General features: G+C 49.1%; 1 protein-coding gene across 1 annotated transcript in view; it reads right to left on the minus strand.

The window, feature by feature from the left end:
• The window catches only part of ASTN2 (astrotactin 2), a 358,016-nt gene that overhangs the window by 258,228 nt on the left and 75,560 nt on the right, over positions 1-24,228 (minus strand). The window contains exon 3 of the mRNA XM_059486464.1: positions 10,156-10,540. Within this exon, the coding sequence (XP_059342447.1) occupies positions 10,156-10,540 (385 nt within the window). The remainder of the gene's footprint in view (positions 1-10,155; positions 10,541-24,228) is intronic.

The raw sequence follows: 24,228 nt of genomic DNA on the forward strand, positions 1-24,228 counted from the left end.
TACGCAAAAGTCTGATTTCAATTGCAAATTGAAGGGGGAGGGAAGCAGAAGTAGAGATAAAGTTTTATTCAAGATGTCTCCTTTGAAGGAAACTGAACAAATGTACTTTCCTCCTTCATATATTCATGAGATGACTGCTTCCCTACCCTGTTCTCCACCACCCTCAGCTCCGGGCTCGGAGCCAGCACAGCCCTTATCTGGTATGAGGCAGGGGAAAAAAAAAAAGTCCTGATAGGATCAGAAGTTTTCAGTAGTTTAACAAATCTGGCAAAAAGTCTCCATTGGGTTCTAATAAAGCTTTAGGAGCGTGACAGGAAAGGGGATGCCGGGAAAGGCTGGTGTGCAGTGGGATGGAGAACAGCATCCTGCAGTGGGGACAGGGACCCCAGGGCACCCCAAAACCCTTTGCTTTTCACCTTTACTGCCAAGCTTTGCCATTTCCCCCACCTGCACGGAGCAGGAGAGAACATCTGCAGCTCCCATGCTCTCTGCAGCTGGGTGGGCAGGAGCTGGCAGGACCCCCATCCCACTGGGAAGGGATGGGCAGAGCTGGAGCCCACGGCAGTATCCACACGGCACAGGATGCCCTGACCCTTCCTCATCCTCTCCCCAGTCACGGCGCTCAGTCACTTCCCAGCTAATTGCCTCCACTCATGTGTGCAAACTCGCCGTTTACCGGGAAATGTCACGGAATGTTAATTTCGCTCGGAACGCGCTTCCATGTTTTTATGATGGGAAATGAATAAGCATTGTATTAATAGCATCGTTTCCAGCTCCTACCGCAGCCGTGGCCCCGTGGATGGAGGCTGCGAGTTACTCATCACCCTGCACATTCCCTGCCTCTCCAGCTCTCTCCTTTCCCTACCCCCCTCCCGCTCCCTCCACTTCTCCTGTTGGTAATTAAGATAATGCAATGTAATTATAAACATATTAGGAAAGATCAAACGCTGAAGAGCTGCGGTCCAACAGTCCCGCCTGTGCTCACACCTCTGCCTGGAGAGCACCTCCCGAAAACTGATGGGTCCCTGCACTCCTGGGGCTGCTCCAGCTGCTCCTTCCCTGGAGCTGTTTCTGCCCAGCAAACCCTCAGCTCTTCATCAGGGCAAAGACCTTATAGCATACCCCTCCCCTAACATGTACAGGGCATTTATTTCTTTATCCTGTTTGTCCTGCAAGGAAAAACCTTTGGTAGTGGGATGCTGCCCCATCTCCCCCCAGCCCAGCACTGAGGAGGTCCAGTCCAACAGAGACTCCATTTCCCATTTTCTCAGCTCTAATAAAACCCTTAACTTAGGGTGCTTTATGAGACATCATAACTTTTTTTGCTTAGGCAGCCAGCAGAGAGGATGAGGCAAGATGGGCAGACCCTCAGTATCAGCTAATGCTCCTCAAGTTATCAAATAATTGGAAAGTTAAATAAGAACCCTCTGGAGGAAGCTTCCCGATTTGGTGCTAATGGGCACATGGAGCAGTCGGGGCTAGTGTTGCATGGAGGAGAGACACTGGCTGGAGAGCAGAGTGCTGACCTCCAGCTCCCTCCCTCCACCACACAGCTCTGCAGCTCTGCAGAGCCAGAGGAGACATTTCCCACAGAGGCAGCTGGGGCAGGGACTCGCTGAGGGCAGGAAAAATCCCATCCCTATCTGTCTGAGGAGCCACTTCTGGGGAACGAACCTGGAGGCAGCAGCACTTTGTCAAGTGAGTGTGAGCAAATGCCAGCACCCCAAAGGATGGACGTGGGCAGGACAGGGCTCCAGGAACAGCCACAGCTGGACAATATGGGTGGGAAACGTGGCACAGTGGCCCCTGGCCAGTCTCCACCACTCCCCAACTCCGTGCTCAGCAGCATGGTGCAGAATTAACTTTTTAGTTAGAAAATACATTTCCTCTGCCCAGCTGACAAGGTGACATTTTTCACAGTACTGACAATGCTGTGCAACATGCCAGGATGAATGAGGGAGAGGTGCCAACACACAGGAGAAGGGCAAACTACCAAAATCTCTCAATGTGGCCGGGAGCTTCTGCTCCAAAAGCAGCACCAAAAGGACCAACGACCTGGGAAGGATGGAGGCAGCGGATAATGAGCTGAGAGCTGATTTGTTGGCTCAGGAGAAGACCTGAGAACACCCAGAAAGACCAGGATATCAAAACCAAGCCTATTCCAAGCCACACAGGTAAAGAAGTGAGGCTGAGCACTGCTACACTCGCAGGACCCAGTGGGAGAGTCACAGCAAACGCCGTAACTCAGCGGGGATGTCAGAAAGGATTGATTTGAAGCACCTTGTTAATAAGTTTCCTCTCCCACTGGTCCTTCAGGGAGGTCAGTGCCTAATGATAAATGGGGCTGGAAGGTGCCTGCAGACCCAGTATGAGCACAGGTGCCCAGCCTCAATCCATCTTCCTTAGGAGCCAGCTGACAAAACCGTCTCGGTGCCGTGGCCAGGTAAAACACGACCGGTGGGAAGAGGACACGCAAACAGAGGGAAGAGGTGGTGCTGCAGCTGCCCTCCCTGCTCCCTTCCCCATAAAACCCACAAATATGGGATGGAATGATGGGGAAAAATCTCCACATGCCGACTGGTGGAGCCACAATGCCACTAAAAGCCAAGAGAAAAAAGGCTGAGTGCTGTGGTTTAAGACAAACCCATCACTTGCTCAGGTGACAGGGTCCAGAGCAGCCCCAGCTCTGAGCCCCACATCCTAACCAGCGTTTATGTACTTCCAGTAGAAATGGGGAACACTGTGGGATTGTTCTCCTTCATCCCACATCCTCTTCTGATCAGTCTGACTTCAGAAGCCAGCGGCAAGTTTTCACTCCATGCTGAGCCCCTGGGAGTGTCCAAGGCCAGGTTGGATGGAGCTTGGAGCAGCTTGGTCTAGTGGAAGATGTCCCTCCCATGTCCCTGGACATGGTTGGAACCAGATGGTCTTTTAGGTTCCTTTCAACCCAAACCCTTCCAGGATTCTGTGACAGCCCCGGTGAGAGCTGAGGCTCTCCCAGGTCCTCTGCATTGCACACAAGATGCAACCCAGCTGAGAAACTCAGGAGAGGCAAGGACACCTGAGATCCCCCAAAGCAAGTAAACAACCATCATATTATTTTTTTAGATTTTCCATCAGGGCAAAAAATAAAAGAGAGGAAAAAAAAAAAAAAGAGTCATCTTGAAGCTAATCTTGGTCAACAACTGTCCCACAGCCCAGCTACAGTTTTAAATAATGTAGTGCTTTATCAAACATTCATAGTGATGCACAAAGTGATGAACAATGTGTGCCTGGCATTTATATAAATATAGCTCCTGATGGCTTATTTTCCTTGAACAGCCAACACTTCACAGCTTATCTTCTCTGAGCTTGTGATTTTGTCTGGATGGAAAACACTTTGGACACCTGGGGAATCAGGGCTACTGCACATGAAACTGCCATGACATCCCCTCTGGGCATCTGCAGCCCCACAAAACTCCACAAAATTCCTCATTCAAAAGATGATGCTGACTTGAGGAGCCAGAAGTCACCCAGCTGTGGCTGGAAGAGGGGGCAACCAAGGGTATTTCTTCAACTTGGGAGGTTGTGGAGTATCAGGGCGAGACCAGTCCAAGCCTTGCAAAGCAGCAGGACTTCACAAACCCAGCATCTCTTCAGATGCTCAGCAAAATGCTGGCATAATAAACCACCCTGCTTCTGTTCCAGTCCCAATGGCACCATTCAAAGCCATTTTTCCAGCTGCTTCTTCCCTCCTCTGTCTCATCAAATTAATGAGCAGGCTGTAGCAAAGGGAGTGGAGGAAAACATTAAAACTTATCAGGAGCCCACCCCAGCAGCCTCTTCTCCACAGCAACAGTTGCCATGAGCCAGGAAGAGCCCTGGCTGACCCTAGGTGTTTAAACCTTAATTAGTCATTAAGCATGGGCCACAAAACCATGAGCCAGAGGCTGCAGGGCCAGAGGAAAGCCCCAAACCCCAGGAGGATCCCTGTCCCTTCTGAGCCATTCTTAGAGGCAGGAGTATGTTGGATATGGCTCTTGTGGGAGAGATGTCCTGAGTGTGTTCCCACACATCTGTGATGCTGCTTTGATCCATTTCCTTGAGGGTCTAAGCGGAGGAGATCGTGTCCCACAGCCCCACCATTCCTCCTCCCACAGTGGGGAGGACAACCCAGATTTGGGGTGGAGGCAACCATTGCAATGGGATGAACAAAACAAACCTAAAACTCCAGCCTGGCACCTCTCCATCGAGATCTCCAAAGACAGTTAATACATTAATATATTAATTATGGCTGTGTTTATCTCTGCAAAGCACAGCTTTTCCCTGGCAGGTCAGGACATTTGCAAATCCACACTGAAGCCTGAGCTGGCATCATCACAGAACCAGAAACCCAGTGGCATGGCTGGTGTAACCTCTCTAACTGGAGCCCTCATTCCTTTCATTAATGCATTCAATTCAGTCACAGCTGAACATGCTGGGCTTGAAAACAGCTTAAACATCTTTATTAACTAGAGACACTACCTAAGCATGTCTGGAAGTGCCTCCTTGAATTAGGAGCCAATTTCTGCCCTGTCGAGACCCCACCTTTTTTTTCTTTTTTTCTTTTTTTCATTTCTTTAAAGCTGAAAGTTGCAGCTGTTTTTTATAAGAGTACTGCGAAAAACCACTTTTCACTGGCAAGCTATGAGAATATACATTTTCAAAGGTCCCTATAAATTACAGGAGGAGCTGGCTGGGATTAGAGCTGGGAAAAGCTGATCACGTACAAAGAGGGTCACGATCCCATCAGGTCACTGGAGAGAAGAGCCCCAAGACACATCAGATGCTGGCCTGACGCAGTGTCCCATTTTAGCCTCCAGCCCCAGCAAACGTTAAGCCATCACTTTATTTATTAAAGGCTCAGAAAGCCTCTGGGTAATGCTGGGAATCAGGGTGGAACTGCAGCTGACTCCTCGAGCCAACAGCAGCAGCAGATGGGGGCTCCCAGCCCCAGTGTAGGCACCAGGGATGGCACACCTTGGCACAGCCATGGGCACACCTTGGCACAGCCATGAGCCCAGCCTGGCACCAGTGTGCCCTCAGGGACACAGGCTGTCACCTCAAGGACATCATTATCAGCCCAGACACCCAGTTCTTGTTTCCTGAATGCTCTCCCTTCTCCAGCATGGAGAGCAGCACCATCACCTGTCCATTGTGAGGGCATCACCCCCAACTCACACCCATTTCTGAATCTCATCTCCAAGACAATTATCAATGAATGGTACTCTAGGGGAGAGCTTGACTACCTGCCCTCCTCTTGCACAGCTCACCCCCCAAAATGCCCCTTTCCACAGCCCCAGCATCCTGCCCTCCAGCCACAGCACTGCCTTACTTCTCCCCAGAGGAGTCTCCACTGGATGGGAAAACAATTCTGAGATGCAGCCACCAGAACAGCTCCTCCAGTGCTGGTGGGGGCATAGGAAGTTCTCTCTTGACCTCATCAGGATCCTTCCCTTGCTTTTTGCTCTTACATCAAAGCCATTTGTCTTCCCTGCCTAAATCCCTTCTCCCACAGTTCTCCTGGGCTGCACCACCCAGAGCAGCTCGGCTGGGAGGCTGGGGTGACCACAAGCCCTGATATCAGCAGTTCCAGTATTTCCAGCAGTTCCATTATTTTATATAAATCCAGTATTTCCTTATGCTGCTCTGTCTGCTCTCTGCCTTGGCTCCCTCTCCAAGCCCTGGACCATTAAATGACATGGCCAGGGCTATCAGAGCAGCCAGTGGCAGAGTGGAGCTGGATCCACATCTCCAGGTGCACTCTAGGAGCCAGACCATCTTTCAGGAATGCTCAAAAAGCATCTCACTACCACTGCTGAGAAAAGCATCCATGGATTAAGAGAAACTTCAGAGGTTTACCTGAGCCAACCCAGCAGGGGAGAAGTAAGTCCAGGAGAGGAATTCAAGATGAGTGCCCAACCACACCTTTGATATGCCCATGGTATTAATCATTGGAACCATCAGTAATAAGTCCTCTCTCCTGTCTAGACTTGGAGGCCATACCCAGACTGCAGAGCCTGTGAAGCCAGCACAAAGGCCTGCTTGAAATGTTCTTTTTTCAAACATGAAAGAAACTGAGAAATAAAGATGGGTCCTTTGTTGCAGGAGAGGAATTGCAGACAGTCGATTTTCAAGTCTGGTTTCTCCCCAGTTTTCACCAGGCAGAAGTTCTGTTCCTTGCTGATCCTTAGGAGATTTGGTTTGGCAAAATCTTCTCTGAGGAACTTGTGGGTAATCCCATAGTGAGGTGGGGATGCCAACTCCATCACTGTGCATGCAGGGCATCCCAGACAGGGATGGAGCAGTGCCACCTGCAATGGATGGGGCCCAAAGTCCCTCCAAAAGGACTTGATGGGCAAAAGAAAAGGGCTCCTGCTGCTGTAGGATGAAGCTGTGTCTGTGAGGATGACAGCTGTGTATATTGAAAGAGAAAAGCACGAGAGGAGTTCCCAGAGGGATGGAGCTTGAGGCCATCTGCTCGGGAAGAGCAGGAGCGCAGAACTCACGAGGAGCAGGGAGTGGAAACTCCACAGGGAAGTGAGGACAGAGGCGGTGAGGAGGTGACAACACTTGCACAAATCTACCCAAATTCCTGAATTCCATAATCACTGAACCCCACATACATACTGGGGTGAGTTCAGAGAGGGAGGGTCTCCCCATCAAAGACCAAGAAACTGCACCCCACACCACAGACCCCACCTGCACCATGCACACCCACTGAGCACAAAACCCCAGAGACCTTTGAATTGCCAGAGAGAACCCAAACCCACAAAGAGACAGAGTAGTCCCTATTCCATCCCAGCTCAGGGGATCCCTCTGGATAATTAGGACAGCCTGGCTATTGCTTCCTGCCTCGCTCCATTTCATTTTATTATTATTAATAAAAAAAAAAAAAAAAGAACTACTTTTCTACTTTTCTTCCTAAGCTGCCTTGGATTTTTCTTCTGTCTAAATTCATCTGGGCTCTGTACAATGTCACCAGGTCAGCTTGTGCTCCTGCTGCAATTCTAATTTTGTCAGCTTTACATTTTCTAGGCAGTTGGGAGATTTTTCTTTCTTTGCTCTCTTTTTTTTTTTTCTTCCCCCCAAGTCAAAAATGATTTTGCATAACAGTAATAACATTAATGGCCCTGCACAGTGCATCCGGATTACAACTGCAGCTAGGGAGAAATAAACATCTCATCTTTGCCCTGCTGTTTATCTCCCCACAGCAGAGCCTGGTATCAGGTCAGAACCTGTAATTTCATTAACTTTATCACTCAGACACGCTTGTTGCTAGATGTCATTATTCAGCACATCACTCCTGTGTTTTGTTTGTGCTGGGATTCACTTCAGATGCTCTGCCACCACATGGGAGCATCCCTCCCATCCACATCACTGCCTGAGCTGGGGAGGAAAGTTTGGCTTGCTGAGCCGTGATCTGCAAAACATTTGTGCTGCTCAGGCCTCCTGGGCAGGGACTGCACAGAGCAGAGACATCCAGAGCAATTCCCTGCCTCATTCCCTGACTGGATACATCCAGAAGTGGTGAATAAAAATAAAAAAAAAAAAAATATCATAAAAAAAGAACACAGAAAGGAAAATTGACCCAACAGACACCAAGAGTGGGGTGTGCAAATAATCCCCAGTGCTGGGAAGAGCACCTGCAGTCAGTCAGTGCCCAGCACAGGGGGAAGCTGCAGCACAGGCAGCTGCAGGGTGAGCAGAACTGCTCCATCTCCATTGGATTTGCCATCCCTGGTAATTAATGCTGGGAAGTGACACTTGAAAGAGGCTCTGCTGACAGCTCCTGTGACGAGAGCGTTTGGAGCCCGCTGACAAGTCCCAGCTGATGCCTTATCACAAGGCAGCTCAGCAAGGAGAGCTTTTCCCACAGGAGCTGGTTGGTGGATTCCCTGGGATGCAGGCACAGCTCCCCAGCCATCCCCAGTGGGCACAGTGAAGCCTGGCAGTGCCAGCTGGGCACCAGGGAAAGGCTGATCTCACTGTGCCTCTACAGCCACGCTCCAGCTGCGTGTCCCTTAATGCCTCCACCTTCAATGCAGCTGCAAAGCCAAGCCCAAGCTGAACTGGCTTCCAGCCCCTGGGCATCTCCAGGTACCTCACCAGCTGCAGCCTCTCCACCCCACATGCCCCATCCCCACAGGAACCCAGCTGTGGCTGCTGCTCGTGTGCAGGGAGCAGCATGTCTGAGCCACCACGTTTCCCCCGACTGTGCCACCAGGCCAGAGTGGAAAGCTCACACCACATTTATTTATACTTGCAGTCTAGAAACCTCAGATCTGAACCACAGCCACCTCATCCTGGGCAATCCAGGCTCTCAGCAGCTTCAGCAGGGAGGAGTGAGCAGCACAAACCATGGCTTGGCTCCTTGAGCAGAGCCTCATCCAAGAGGGAGAAGTGCCCATCTGGGAGGAAGCATATGCTGAACTGGCACAGTCTGGAAGGATCAGACTAGGCAAGGCACAAACCTGCCTCGATCCAAGGCACAAAGCCTGACAGAATCACAAGCAGAGCTGGTGGGAGCATTGGGGAACATCTCTCCAAGCTCAGGTATCCCACAGGCAACTTCCAGCTTGGGGCAGGGGGTTCAGTCTGTGTAAATTCATTATTGCCAGTTCCTGAAGCCCTTGGATAGTTTAACATTCTGCTCTAGATCTTGTTTGCTGTTTTGTTTTGAAGAGCACTGAAATGCAGTTACTGCTGTCTTTCCCACTCACACAACTCTAAATAATTTATAGAAAAGCAAAACAAAGAAGAGAATATGAAAGAAGAAAGAAGGTAGCTGGGTTATGAGATATGAAGGCTTTCATTTGTTCATTCTCACTGAGCAGAGGGTTGAGGAAACGTCTTTTAACCCCATGGGCTGGTAACAGCAAGACACACACCAAGAGCTGCCAACAGGGATGCTCAGAGCAGCACTCGAGGATGGCAGATTGATCCCTGGGCACTTCCAAATCTGTTTGAGCAGCAATACCCATCACAATCAGCACAGCCATGTTTAAAAGGGGAAAGAGTAAAGAGCATTTTAAGGGTGGAAGATTATCAACCTCAGCTACCACTTATGACCATCACAAGGGAAGGAGCTGCTTTCCAGACACACTGCAACACCTCCTGGTTCCTCCATGGAGCCAAAAAGAGTCTCTGTCTCCATCCCTGCCACTGTGGCTGCTAGGTCTGACTGCAAAGCCCACACAAGAAAGGAAGGATGGTTCAGCACCAACCCAAGATTCCTTCCCTGAACAGAACAAGCCAGCACATCCCTTCCTCGCTCCTGCTGGAGTCACTCACAGCACTAATATGCTTTGCTTTTGTTTATTCAAATGCATTTTTACTGTTCATTGCAGGTGAACAATATTAAATGGCTCATAATAACATTTCAATAAGCAGAGGTGGGTGTAGAAGCTTCTGACAGACAGATTTTCCAAATGCAAGCAATCAAGCAATCAAGCCTCAGCCAAAATCCCCTGGGGAACACACCACTCCCTGTCAGAACTCAGTGCATCCCTCTGGGTACCCAGAGCTGCTGAGGACCCCACTGGGGGGCTCAGAGACCCTGGCACACAGCCCAGAGCACCTGGGGATTTGATTTTGACCCCTGGAGCAAGTTGCCAGCTTTGTATGAGGACCTGAAAGTCACACAGGTTTGAATGGTGTAATAACAAAATGATCACAGGGTGAAAATGTAGATTTTAGGATTTTTGGCATGGGGGTTATGGGGACAAGATGGAGGAACCTGGGCGTGTCCAGCCTTTCTCCTTCTTGGTCTCCATTTTCTGCAGTGATGTTGGCACTTTGGGATTGGTTTAGAGTAGAAGTGCACTGTCTGACACAGGTGATAGGAAATGGGAATTAAGTGTAAATATGTTATAGGTAGTTTGTAGTATAAAAAGACAACACCACCTCGGGGGCGGTCAGAGTGCCTGTGGCTGCCCTGCTGAGCAGATCTCGGCTGGGCAGAAAGAAAATTTCACAGATAAGAATTAATAAACAACTTCAAGACTGTAAACTGAAGAGCTCTGATTCGTTCTTCAGATGCATGGGCCAAAACAGAGACATCCTGCACATCTCAGGGCAGCAATTAACAACCAAAAACCCAAGAGCTGCCCAGCAGAGCAGAGAAAAACCACAAACCTTTCTTCTCGTAGTCAGGCTTCTCCTCCCCTGCCCTGCCCAGGCTCTCCAGCGTCCTTGTCACCTGGCTGCCAAACTCATCCTCCCTGGCGCTGGGCTCTGCCCGCCGCGGCGTCTCCTCCTCCTCCTCATCCTCGTAGTCGTCCAGGATGGGCGTCTCGCGGATGGGCACGCCGATGACGGAGTTGTGGGCCTGCAGGCGCGAGTTGCGGAAGCTCTCGCGGGCCTGGGGCCCCAGCAGCACCGAGGGGATGTAGTGGATCTCGTGGGTGGCCTCGGTGCTGGCGCTCTTCTGTGGGATGCGGCGGCGCTTGTGCCAGCGGCGCTGGGCGTACAGGGCCACCATGAACACCAGCAGCAGCAGCAGCAGCGCGATCAGCCCGCCCTGCGGAGAGAGCACAGCGCACTGTCAGGGGGGCACAGGGGGCTGAGGGGGTGCTGCAGGGTCCACAGGATCACAGAATGATGGGTGGATGAGATCCTAAAGCCTATCATTCCACCCCCCTGCCATGGGCACAGACACAGAATTCACAGAATTCACAGAATGACCAAGTTGGAAGAGACCTTCAAGATCATCGAGTCCAACCCAGTCCCATCACCTCAACTCAACCCTGGCACCCAGTGCCACATCCAGGCTTTGTTAAACACGCCCAGGGATGGTGACTCCACCACCTGGAGTACTGCACAACATATTCCAGACCCAGACCTTTTCTACAAAGCTCTTGTCTTTCTTCTCCTCCAAATTTTATTCAATACAGCTCTCAACAAAGTTAACATTAAAAATAAAAATCTTCAACAAAATAAAAAAATTATAAAAAAAAAAAAAACACTTCCAAATATCTGTATGTACATGGAAGTAGCACATCCTCTCAAGGGAGCCTGGCTAGGGAGTACCACAGGGAGCCAGCTCTGCCACTGGCTGCTCTGGAAGTTAAATTCACCCCCCCACACACACACAAGAGCTGTGCCTGTGCCAGCTCCCAGCCTCTTAATCTCTGCAGCATCAGAGCAATTTTATCCCGTGGCAGACGAGCAAGGCAGGGCATGTAAATCAGGAGCAGCACGAGCGACCAGGGCTTTGCAGCATGACAGGAGCAGCCAGGGCAGGGCAGGCGTTCCTTGGGCACCTGGGATGCCACAGCCCAGAGCTGCACTGAGCTCTACAGCAGAGCAGAGGTGTGGAAATTCCCTCTGCATTCCATACACAGCACCTGGAGCACGGCTCTGACTCCTAAACAGCAGCAGCTGTAAGGAGGTGAGTTGCTCTAGGACACTAAATAAAACTATCCAGACATTGGAAACTCCAAGGTAAAAAGAGAGAAGTTTAATTTCTGACTCCAACATTTATAGATTTCCAAAAGTGACAGTGGATTGGAGGATGGCAGTGCCACCTCTCCAATGACACTGGACAAACCAACAGTCCATCAAATTTCTCCTCCACCATAAAAGAATGTTAATCAATCAGTATCTACAGAAAAGCGCGTGAGAAAGTTTGTTACAATAATGTAAACATCAGAAGGCTTAGAAAATCTTAAAAAAACAGGGTGACAGAGGTGGCAGTGGAAAGTGCAGATCACAGAATGAGCTGCCTCAGGAGACATTTCCCTTCACCACAACCTGCCACAGGTGAGGCCCAGCCCAGTACACCCCACATCAGGATCTCCTCCTCTCCTGAAAATTTTCCTAACAGATGCAGGAGTCGGGGGTTCAGGACGGTGCTCAGCTTGAGTTCCCCAATTTGCACAACGTGCACCATCAGGAAAGGTGTTTTGCTGTCCAGGAGATGCTCAGGGGTCCCTGCATGGCAGAGGGACAGGGCTTGGTGAGCTGCCCGGGTTTGTGCCCTGCAGTACCAAGGCACTTCAAGGACCAGAGGGACGGAGATCTATTGCAAATCAACAGTGACTCCGACGTTGGTGAGGGAGAGAGAATGACTCCATGGATATCAGAAGGCTAATTAATTATTTTATTATACTATATTATTCTATACATCTTAAACTGAACCTGCCAAGCACTCAACCCTGCACACACTGCCCAGAATCTCATGGCTGTCACCCAACAGTCCCCACACATACATATACACTCTTGGCCCTGATAGGCCAAGAAAACAAAGCACCATCACTTTGGATAAACAATCTCCATATTGCGTTCTACTTTTGCACAAACACAGGCACAGCAAACGATAAGAATTGTGTTTTCTTTCTCTGAGGTTCAGAGAATGTGAATCCCAGAAATATTCTTGGGAAGATGTACCTTGCTTTCCTCTGTGAAGAGAAATGTGGGTCTACAAAGACCCATCATGGCCTTCCATGCCCAGAAACAAGAACCAGCAAGGACACCTCACTCAGCCTGGGAGAGCAGACATGAGTTTCCTTGGATTTGCACAGTTCCTGATGCATGCAGATCATCACAGGAGCTCCCTGGCCTGAGCCACCCACACCCCCTGGCATCTCCTCAGAAATCCAGTTTGCAGGAGATAAACCATGGCATACCAGAAGGGAGGCCAGGCCAGGTGACAAGGACACAGCAGGGCCACAACCTTCAAACCCCACTGCAAAACCAGGTCTGGCTCATGTGCCAGCAACTTTACAGCAAAGAGAGGGTTCTCAGAAAGGCTTTAGAACAACACTCCTGGATGTGATAGCTGGGAAAAATCTTCTCCAAGGCCTTCACCACCAAACCCCTGAGCTGCTCTGCTGGGTATCACTCACTCTGTGCACTCTGCCACTGGAAAGGGCTGCAGGGCAGAGCACTCTGCACCCATGGGCACACAAGCACTCACCCTCCACGGAAAAACAAAACCAGAGACATCCCAGATGCTCAGAAAAGGTCAGAGAGACAGAAAAAGCCTTGCAGGAGGAGCAGCTGTGCCAGCTGGAGCCAAGGAAGGGGTTCAGCACCCATGGCAGGCCTGGGGCTGTGGATCTTCCTGGCTGGGCTCAGCTTGTATCTGCCTCTGGGAAATGTCCTGGAGACAATAAACCTGTTGGCAGGTTTATTGTGAAAAATAGATTTTTGGGGTTTTAGAAAGTGGGCTCAGGGTCCCAAGATGGAGGAATTTGGACATGCCCTGTCCTTCTTCTTTCTTCTTCCCAGCTCCCATCTTCTGGGTGATGCTGGCACTTTTGGATTGGTTTAGAGTAGAAGCTCACTGTCTAACATAGGTGATAGGTATTGGGAAGTTATGGTAAATAATGTACATGTAGTTTTTAGTATAAAAGATAACATTGCCTCTGTAGTGGTCAGAGTGCCTCTGTCTGACCTGCTGAACAGACCTCAGCAGGCCAGAGAAAGAATTTTATCGATAAGAAACAATAAACAACCTTGAGAACGAGAACCGAAGAGTTCTGACTCCTTCTTTGACTGCTGGGCTGGGAAAAGAGACTTCCTAACCTATCTTGGGGTCACTCTGAGCAGCAGAAATTCTGAGAGGCTGGGAATCTTTATTTAAAGATCTCTCTGCTTGGAAAGGCCTACAAGAAGACATAAAGACAGAAGAAGCTACAAGAAAACATAAAGACAGAAGAAGCTACAAGAAAACATAAAGACAGAAGAAGCTACAAGAAGACATAAAGAGGTTCCTGGTGTGCCATTCCCCCTCTGACTCAAGAATGACAGGGCTGGCTCGAGGAAGCCAAGGGCTCCCAGCCCAGCCACAGCTCCCACATCCTCTGGGGATGAGCCAGAGATCTCTGCTCTGCCAATGTCCCCTGGGAAGGGCTGGGGGTGCCTGTGCCAGCCCCATGGGTGAGCAATAGGGGCTCATGACAGGCAGCTCAATTCCAACGTGCTCCTTTAGTCCCTGATCCCTTCCTGGCAGCTGCTTGTTTAACAACACCATACAAGCCTGGAGAGCTTCCTGGGAAAAAGGGGGGAAATAAAAAAAAAAAAAAAGTCAAACTTAGGAGGCGTTCAAGCCAGCCTCATTTTAATCTATTTTTCGTGTTAAATTATCCAACTGAGGGAGCGGGAGAGAGAAAGGGGAAAGAAGGGATAATATGAGAAATGTTTTATTTGACAACGTGTCATTGGGAAACTGATTATTTCTGTCTCTGAGCTTTTTAATATTCCCAAACAATGGCCGAGCCGCGTGGGGATTTGGTATTCTAAGGCTGGATTTATAATACTCTGTTCTGCAGTGATAAGAACACGGGGCCTTTAATCCTCTGAGCTGTGAACATGCATATTCTCCCACGTAATGTCCTTCCTGCCACGCTCCTGCTGCCCTGGGCCGGCCAAGCAGGCGCCACCAGCACCAGAGCATTGCCAAAACCCACAGGAGAGGAGAAGGAATGGGAGAAGGAAGATGGGGCAGAAGAGGGATGGTGGGAAGAGCCCATGTGTGGAAAGAGCTGCAGGGCTTATGGTGCCACAGCAAAGCTCAGCTGAAGCTGAAGAGCAGCAAGGCTGGTGTTGGAACCCAGGAAATTCCTCTGGCTGTCCTGGAAGACTTGAGACCCTATCAAGGGGCTCAGAGACCTTGGCACAGAGCCCAAGACCCCTGTTCCTTTGATTTAGCCCTTGGAAAAAAACAATTAACAACCTTTATATGAAGAATTGCAAGTCAAGAGAGTCTAAGTAGAGTAATAGTTGGTTTGTCATGGGGTGACAAAATAGATTTTTGGGGTTTTTAGAATGGGGGTTCAGGAGGCAAGATGGAGGGATCTGGGCACGTCCAGCCTTTCTCCTTCTTCTTCCTAGCCTCCATCTTCTGCTGTGATGTTGGCACTTTTAAATTGGTTTAGATTAGAAGCTCACTGTCTAACATAGGTGATAGGTATTGGAAAGTTATTTTAAATAATGTACACATAGTTTTTAGTTTAAAAAGATAAGCCTGCCCTGAGGGCAGGCAGAGTGGCTGGAACTGTCCTGCTGAACAGACCTCAGCAGGCCAGAGAAAGAATTTTATAGATAAGAAACAATAAACAACCTTGAGACCAAGAAATGAAGAGCTCTGACTCCTTCTTTGACTGCCAGGCTGGGGAAAGAGACTTTCTAACACATCTTAAGATCACCCTGACCAGCAGAGATTCTGAGAAGCTGGGAATTATTTGAAGCCCAGAAGGAAAATCAATGGGAGAGGCCACCCTGAAGCCCAAGAGATTGAACCCTCACATCAATTATGAAGGCTGCCAAGCTGTTGGATTGGAAGGCCATCACTCTGTAGCAGTCTCTGAGATGCTGAACAATTTCTAGGCAGGAAGAGGACACATTGCTGCTTTGAACACAGCCCCCAGCCTGCCCTACCAAGCCAGGGAAAGGCAAGGGAGTCCCACTGATGCTCTGGAGTCCAGAAAAAACTTCCTTGCAGCAGCCTCTGTCCTTTCCAGCTCTGCTCCCCACAGTGGTGGGATGTGCTGTGATCCCTTGCAGGAATCCTCCATCCCTGCAGTCACCCAGTGACAGCCCAGCTGTTCAGAAATCAAGCCCTGACAGTCTTGCAGCTGCCACACCAAAAGGGCTGAAGCCACAGAAGAAAATCCCCGGCTGGAGGGGATAGTTTGGGCAGAGCAGACCTCTTATACCACAGCATGCCTTGTGTAGGTCAAAGCAAACCCAGTGCTAAACAGCACAGCACTCAAGTCTGTGCTGACCTGGGCTCCTTCCTCCCAACACCAACACAAATTTTTGTCCTCAGACAAGAATGTCCCTCTTTATTTCCTAACTTGAAGCCATTTATTGTCCAACACTGTGCTGGCAACCAGCCCCATGGCTACTGAGGTGCTGCTGGATGAAGCAGGGCTCCCACAGCCCTGGACATAGCTCCAAGGACAGTCCCCAGGCTGCCCAAGGATGTCCCAAGGGCTGAACAAGCCCCACACCAGAAGTGGGCTCCCACAGCCCCAGATATGGCTCCAAGGACAGTCCCCAGGGCTGCCCAAGGATGCCCCATGGGCTGAATGAGCCCCCAGTGCTGGAGTATCTCATCCCCTGCATCATCCCAGCAGCCGAATTAGGGTGAGCAATCACGTCCAGCAATAACCGCACAACCCTCGGGGCTCTTCACACTGTGTACTTTTCCTTTCTTTTCTTTGTGGCTGTAAAGGTAATTAAACACTAGCACAATTTACCAAGGGGTGTAGTGGATTATCCATCACTGTCAATTTTAATTTTTTTTTTTTTTTAAATCAAGCCTGGATGCTTTTTGAAAAGTCATACTTTATTTCAAATGAGAAATAGAGGCTTCAGGGCATTCTTGCACCCTGTGCAGTTCTGAGGCAACAGCAGATGGTCTCATGGTCCTTTCTTGAATTCTCCTCACCCCAATTTTTTCTTTCCCACAGTTCAGCTCCACAGCATCTTATCTCTCATCTGGGGCACTTCATCCCCTCCCAGGCAAGCCAGACACACACAGCACCACCAGACCCTGGATGCAAAGAGAGTCAGGCAGAGCTCACCCCCACCCACAAATCACAGCCAGCCCCTCCAGCCCAAACCCCCACTGCTGCAGTGATGAGTGAGCACCAGGCAGGGAAACTGAGGCACAGCATGGGGGTGGGACCAAGGACAGACATCAAGCCAGCATGAAGGCTAGAGAGGAAAAACAAACACCAGGGTTAAAATATATACATATATGTACTCCAAAGAGATCTGGATTCAGTCCTGACTCCAGATCACTCAACCCCACCTCTGTCTCTAAGAGACAATGATGATACACAGGGCAAATCTCCTAAAATCCAACATTTTCTCCCTGTACATTTCAAATCCCCACTGAAGCACAGCTTCACCAAGGTGCCTAACCACACACTCAACGTTAAAAATGTGTTTAATTCCCATTACAGCCCATGAGCCTACAGCACACGCCTCAGCGCTTTGCTGAGCAGGGACAGCTCCTTGAATTACATCTCTTTTTTCCCTTCTTCCCACAGCTCACCACCTCACTGAGCTACAGGTATGACTGGGGCATTGCCTTCTGGGGGTGTTGTTATCACACCTGTGTCACCTGAGGTGACAGCACCCCCGAACCACCCTCTCTGAATGGCTGCAAGGAGCTCAGGATGTGGCCATGGGGTTTGAGAGGAAGGTTCCCGCAGGATGGCTCCATCCAAACCCTGCAGATCCTCCTACCATGCTGTACATCCACACACAGGGCATAAATTTCATAGTATATACAGTCCTGTAAAGTACAGCACACACACAGACAATGAGAGTTACAGTTGCTGTGGGAACCATAACTTTAAAATCTCTGACTCTTCCACGATAAAAAAAAAAAAAAAAAAAAAAAAAAAAAAAAAAAAAAAAAAGAACAAGTCAGACAAGTCACATTTTCATACTTTTTTTTTTAAGCCACGCTCAGTTTTGTTTTGCTGTTTCATCCAAGAAGGGAAACAAAAGAAGGAGTGAACCTGCCAATCAGGCTTTCTGTGCTGCTCAGACATGCAATGTGATGTTCCAGTAAATGTTTATTTGAAAGGTCTCCCAGGCACTGGCTGTGTGCAAGCACCAAAACACACAACCCTCAATCACAGCCAACGTGCCTGCATGTCCCGAACCGCACATCTCGCTAGGATAACAATTCAAAATGACTCCTAATCCATTTTTATTATGTAAAAAAAAGGCATTTATTTGCAGCGAGCTGAAAGAGGAGGGCTGGAGGTGATTTTATTAAGTACCTGATTGCTGGCTCTTTTTAAAGCCGGGGCTCAGATTGCATAAATTGTGATTTTAATGCGCGCTAAACGGTTCACCGGAATGGGCTGACCTGCTAACCCAGAGCCTGCCCTCAGAGAGGGGAGATTTTAAAATTCATAAGGTCTCCTGCGCTTGCTCTCATGTTTTCCTAATGTGAGCAGCACAAAGCTGGGACAAAAACAAAAGATTTTGCTTTCCCCCAAGGAGTTTGAGTTGCAGAGCCCTAATCCTGCTCCACGCTGAGCCAACAGGAGACCCTTGCACGTGTTCATCCCACTCAGCTCATTTATACCCCACCCTCAGCTGTGTGTCATCCCTGTTCCAAAGAGGAGGGGAAATTAATTTGATTTAAGGAAAAATGTTATTTTTTTATAAATTTTATAAATATATATATATATATATATATATATATATATATATATATATATATATATATAATATATTATAATACTCTGTTCTGCAGTGATAAGAACACGGGTCTTTAATCCTCTGAGCTGTGAACATGCATATTCTCCCAGGTAATGTCCTTCCTGCCACACTCCTGCTGCCCTGGGATGGCTGAGCAGGGGCCACCAGCACCAGAGCATATATATATACATATATTTTTTACATATATATATGTTTTTTTAATATAAATTTTATAAATAAAAAGACCTCGATTTTCAATAAAAGAGGCCACCTCATCCACAGTAAGTGTCTCCCAGTGCAGGTGAGGTTTTGCCAACCAGGACAACATGCTGCAGGCTAAGTGCCCAAGGTTGTGGCAACACAAAAAGCACCTCCCAGTGAAACACAGAGCTAAAGGAAAGTCCTTCAGAGCCACCCCAGACACAGTGTCCCTCCCTGCACCATCCTCAGCAAACCCTGATTGTCCCCAGGAGCCCAGCTCAGGTGAGGAGCATCCCCATGCCACAGCCACAGCCCAGCAAAGGCAGCTCCTGCCAGGGAAAGGGCGAGAGGGAACCCACCCAAACTGACTGTGTGTGGCCCTAATACCTCCCCAGGTGAGAGGGAAAAGCAGTGAAACCCTCCAAGGTTCAGTTTAAGCCTGGTTTCACTGAATCCACCAGTAACACCTCCAGGGATGGAAGGCACTTGCCATGGGACCTCCCAAAGTCACAGCCACTGCAGGATCCCTGACCTCCCCAACCCTTTCCAAACAAAGGTTTAGCTAATGCTAAAAGAAAGGTTTCAGATGAGGAGGATTATTACAATATCCGCCAGCACAGCGTTTGCTAGCAAGCAATGAAATATAATTAAAAGTAAAGAACACTTGTCAGATAAATGACAAACACGTACTGCTGTTGCAAAACTACCTTTGCTTGTTTTTTTTAATAACTGTGTTTATCCGCTTCCTCACTAATTTGCAAAAAAATGCAGTTAATTCTCAGTGGATCTCACAACCATTAGTGCGAATTAATGCTGTTCCCACTGTATATTCTGCATATATTAGAAAAAAGATTAATCTAATAAGAGATGCACATCTCCGGGTGAGGGAACATGAACACGATTCGCATCGTGCCTGCAGCTCCTGAGAGGGACAGGGAACAGCACCCGTCCTGCTCAATTAACCAGCCACTCCTGGGGCTGCCAGACCTTGGCCACTTGTCCAGAAAATGTGGCAAAAGTGCAGAAATTCACCAAAAGTGCAGGCAAAGAGAGCCAAACCCAATTGGTGGACCAGGTCCCCTCTGCTCTGGTTGTGCTGCTGCTCTATCCACGGTGAAGATGAGAGAGAATGGAAAAGGGGTTTAGCATTCGTTTATAGACTTCTGAAATAATTTTTGGAGATGATGAGAAGGTGCTATTGAACACACAGACATGAAGGAAAAATGCTTGTTGTGTTGGCTGCAGTTTTTGGGTTTTTTTGGTTTTTTTTTTTGAACAATCCAGCCTATTGTGTAAAAAAAAAAAAATAAAAAAAACACCACAGAAATAACAACCCACAAAAAACAAACCCTGCCTTACCATATTTAAAGTGCAAACATTTCAGCATAATGAACATCCACAGCTGAATGAACACAAAATACAGCTTTCCAGAAGGAGAGGGAGGGTATTCAAACACATTAACAGGGATAAAAGCCTCCGTGCACGTGCCCATTTGGCATCTGAAGGTACCATGGAATTCTGGCATCATAAGTCACACAACAGGAGTCACAAACCACAGGCCCCCAAAGTCTCTACTGACACCTGGGGCATCACACACCAAAGGGAAAAAACAAATCAAACCTTAATTTTTATCAATTTTCATTATGATTTGATAAGAAATTTGAAAACTGTGCTGCCCCCCCATGTAGAACAGAGCAGAGAGATCCAAGATTTTGATTTAAAGAGAAGATCCAAGACCTCAGGAACCCTCCAAGCCTCCTCTCCCAAAACACCACAGCTATTCCCAGCAGGCTCTTAAAAGCCCAGTTAAATACAGCACTTAACCACACACTTAACTCCCATTAACTTCACTGGAACCTTGCTCACACATAAAATTTATCCCCTGTTTCAGGGCTTTTTCATCTCCCAGGGCTTTTTCATCTCCCTGACAAGAACTGAGAGTTCCCTCATCCAGCTCTCCATGTGATGCCTCCAAACCACCTCGGGGCTCAGCACGGTGCAAAAACAAACCCATGGGGATGGGATTTCCTGCTCTGCAGCTCCCACACTCACTGCTCACACCAGTCCACAGAAACCTTTTTGTTCTGCGGCACATCTTGATGAAACTGCTCCTTTCCCACCCAGCCCTCTTGCTGGATCAGCTGGGAATAAAGAAATATGGGAATGCACAAGATTTGGGTTTTTTCTTGTTGTTTAAAGGGTGTGAGAGCAGCAAACTCTTTCCTGGGGGACAGGGCACTCTGCCACTGGGCTGTGAAGGGAAAAGCCCCAGCTTTGAAGAGTTCTGCACACGCTGGGGAAAGTCCCCATCCCCAAATTCCTGAAATTCAACTCCTTTTTTTTGTTCCCATATGGATGCAGAACACTCAGGAAAACAGGAGAAAAGCAGAGGTGACAGCATGGCAGTGATGCCACCTGGGTGCCACCAAGATGTCATTCCACACTCCCTGGTGTGCTACAAGGTTTGGGATCCCAAAAGTTGGATTTGCAATTCCCTTTGAACCCCCAGCTCTGAAGAGCTCTGCACACCCTGTACAGCCCCCATCCCCAAACTCCTGAAATTCAATTCTTTCTTTTTTCCCTCATATGGATGCAGAACATCCAAGTCAACAGGAGGAAAGCAGAGGTGACAGCATGGCAGTGATGCCACCTGGGTGCCACCAAGATGCCATGCCATGCTCCCTGGTGTGCTACAAGGTTTGGGATCCCAAAAGCTGGATTTACAACTTCCTGTGAACCCCCAGCTCTGAAGAGCTCTGCACACCCCGGGGACAGTCCCCATCCCCAAATTCCTGAAATTCAACTCCTTTTTTTTTTTTTTTGTTCCCATATGGATGCAGAACATCCAACTTAACAGGAGGAAAGCAGAGGTGACAGCATGACAGTGATGCCACGTGGGTGCCACCAAGATGCCATGCCACGCTCCCTGGTGTGCTACGAGGGGCTGAGACAATCTGAGACTCACACTCTCCATCCCAGCTGGGAGCAGAGGGTTTGGAGTGGGATGCAGGGATGGAGAGACAAGAGCTCCTTCCCAGATGGAGTGAGGATTGCAGGGCATGGCTGCTACAGCTGCTTCACACCGTGAGGGTGGTGGTGGGAAGGCTGCAGTCCCCCTCCCCAGGCAGCAGCAGCAGCTGAGGAAGTGCCTGTTTGGAGGTGGGAAAGGATTCATTTCAATTAAACCTGCCTGGTGCTCCAATCGAAACCAATTAATTCTCCCCATCTGAAAGCTGATTAGCTGGGCTATCTGGGTAAATAGATAATAACAGGCTAATAACCCCCTCCCTGTGCACACACCGGGACTGCTGTCAGGTTTTTGACACAGGTTTTTGACACCCTGTCTCCAGCCTAATTGCAGCATCTGTGAATAACTGTGGAGCGGATCCCGGCTCCATCCCTGGCAGCAGGCAGGGACCAGGTGAGGGTGGCTGCTCCAGAGCCAGCCTGAGACCCCATTGCTGCTCCCAGGCTTCCAAGAGGGCTCTGGGCAAGGAAAACCCCAACCCCAAAATTCTCCAACCCCAAAATCTCCCTGATCCCCCTGGAAGCCCTACTGGGCACTGGGATGGCAGTTCCCAGCTCTCCAGCCCCTTTCCCTTCCCCTGGGCAAGGAAAGCTGCTCCTCCAACCCCAAAATCTCCCTGATCCCCCTGGAAGCTCTCCTGAGTACTGGGATGGCAGTTCCCAGCTCTCCAGCCCCCTGGCTGTTATTAGCCAGTGTTTAACTCTACTGCCCATCTCCCTCCTGATCCTTCTCTTCTGGAATGTTCTCCCACCCAGCACAGCCTGGGACAGACACAGGGAACAGCAAGGTGCTGAGATTGATGGGCAGAGCTCTGCAGCTCACCCCAAACCAGCCCAGCATCCCCACTGAAGCATCTCCACTAACACGGGCTCCTGAAGCTGCTCCAGGGCTCAGCCCCTGATGTCCTCAGGGAGCTCAAACAGCTGAACCCAGCCATGGGGATGGCAGCCAGCAGGAGAGAGCAAGGGAAGGCACAAAACCATCCCACCTCTCTGTGACTCTCATTCCCTCCAGTCCCCATGTCACCACTAATGCCACCTCAGCCCTGGTGGCACAGCAGGTCCCAGAAAAGGGGCAACAACTGGGGAGCTAGTGGCAGGAATTCTCCATCTCTGCTCCCTACTTTTTTCCTCAGAATTAGGAAGTGTTGACTAGCTAAAACCCACTTTTCCAACGATGTATTTTTGGTGTAGAGCAAATGCTGAGCCAAACTGTGAATGGAGAAAAACAAAGACTCAATCCTGCTGCCATTTTCTAATCAAATTTCCTTTTACTAATTTGACAGGCCTGTTTTGAAAATTTAAATGTAAGACTAAAATGAAGTTAGATTCCACAGCTAAATGGGAATGGAGACAAAATGCTCAAGTTGAGCTAATAAAGTCCTTCTGCCCACACCTTTGGGCTCACAAAGCTCCTCTCCACTCCTTGTTTGTTGAGCACTGAGATTTAGTTTGCTCATTCCACTTACCATGCACAGGCACAGTTTGTTTTTAGATTTCCCTCTTTCCTTCCTGTAGGAGGCAGGAAAACAACTTCCACCCAGCTCCATCTCCTGTCCTGTGGCTGGCTTGAGTTCACATCTAATCTAAATTAAGCCCAGTTTTTTCAATATTTCCATCTTCAGAAGAGCCCTGCAAAAGAAACAGCTTGGCCAGAGGGGAAAGAATGATTGGGAGATGACGATCCAGCTCTGTGTGCTCCCAGAGAGGCTCACCTGGGTCCAAGGAGAAGAGGGAGCTCTGGGCTGGAGACGAGTGCCTTTCAGAGACATCACTGTCTTGCACAAGCTCCTCCACCTTTCAAACCCTCCCCTTGCTCCAAACAAAAAGCCTCTTACTCCTCAGGGACTCAGCTGTTGTCCTCAACATCTGACCTTCTTCCAGGCTTTCATCACTCAAGAGTGATTTCCCACAGAACAAAGGGAGCCAAAAAGAGAATGGAGTCTCTACTTTGTGCTACAGAGTGCTGGAAACTTGGTGGTTCAGCTTTTCTGGTCCATGGCTGTGATCCTTAGAAAAGCTCACTCAGGGAGCAGCCCCACTCGTGTTTCATGGCAGTGGGACTAGAATAAATCCATAAATCCAAGGATAAATGCAGTAGAGTGTGCTGGGAAGCACAGAAGAGCAGCATGGTTACTAATTTAAGATCAGGTGCCCTCACACAAGGGCAGGAGTGTGGGTTTTGAAACCAGAGGCTGAATGTGTCTTGCAGAGACCAAGCAGGAGCTCCAGGGAATGAAATCCCAGAACTCAGAGCCTCAGCAATCCAGATGTCCTGTTCCTGCCTCAGGCACCACATGTCCCTGTCCCTGCAGGGATGAGCTGCTGGACGTGGCATCACAGAGCAGGGTCATAACACAATGTTCAGAAGGAGCTTGAAATTTTAAACAGAAGTGCTTAGACCCCTCCTTTTCAAAAGGAGCAGCTCTGGTCACCCTCCACCCCTGGGGCAATGCCAGCCTGCATCCCTGCATGCTGCCAGAGAGCTGCAGTGAAATCCCCAGAGCAAAACATTTACAGGAAAAGGGTTTTCATCCATCACTTCAAACCTCCTGCTCATTTAAATCTGCCCAAAAGTTATCTGAAATCCTTGGCTGTCTCAAAGCTGGGCTGGAGGCAGAGCACTGCTGGGGCTGCTGGACCAGGAATTCTTGCAGAACAGGACACAGAAACATCCATCAGCAGTGACAAAGGGCTATTGATCCTGCCCCAGGGCACTGAGCTGGACTCAATGCCTGCTCCAAATCCCTTCTTCCGTTCCACAGATCCTATGGAAAAGCAAATCTTCATCCTGAAAACCCTTGA

This window comes from Ammospiza nelsoni, chromosome 20 (genome assembly GCF_027579445.1).
Source record: "Ammospiza nelsoni isolate bAmmNel1 chromosome 20, bAmmNel1.pri, whole genome shotgun sequence".
Classification (NCBI taxonomy): domain Eukaryota; kingdom Metazoa; phylum Chordata; class Aves; order Passeriformes; family Passerellidae; genus Ammospiza; species Ammospiza nelsoni.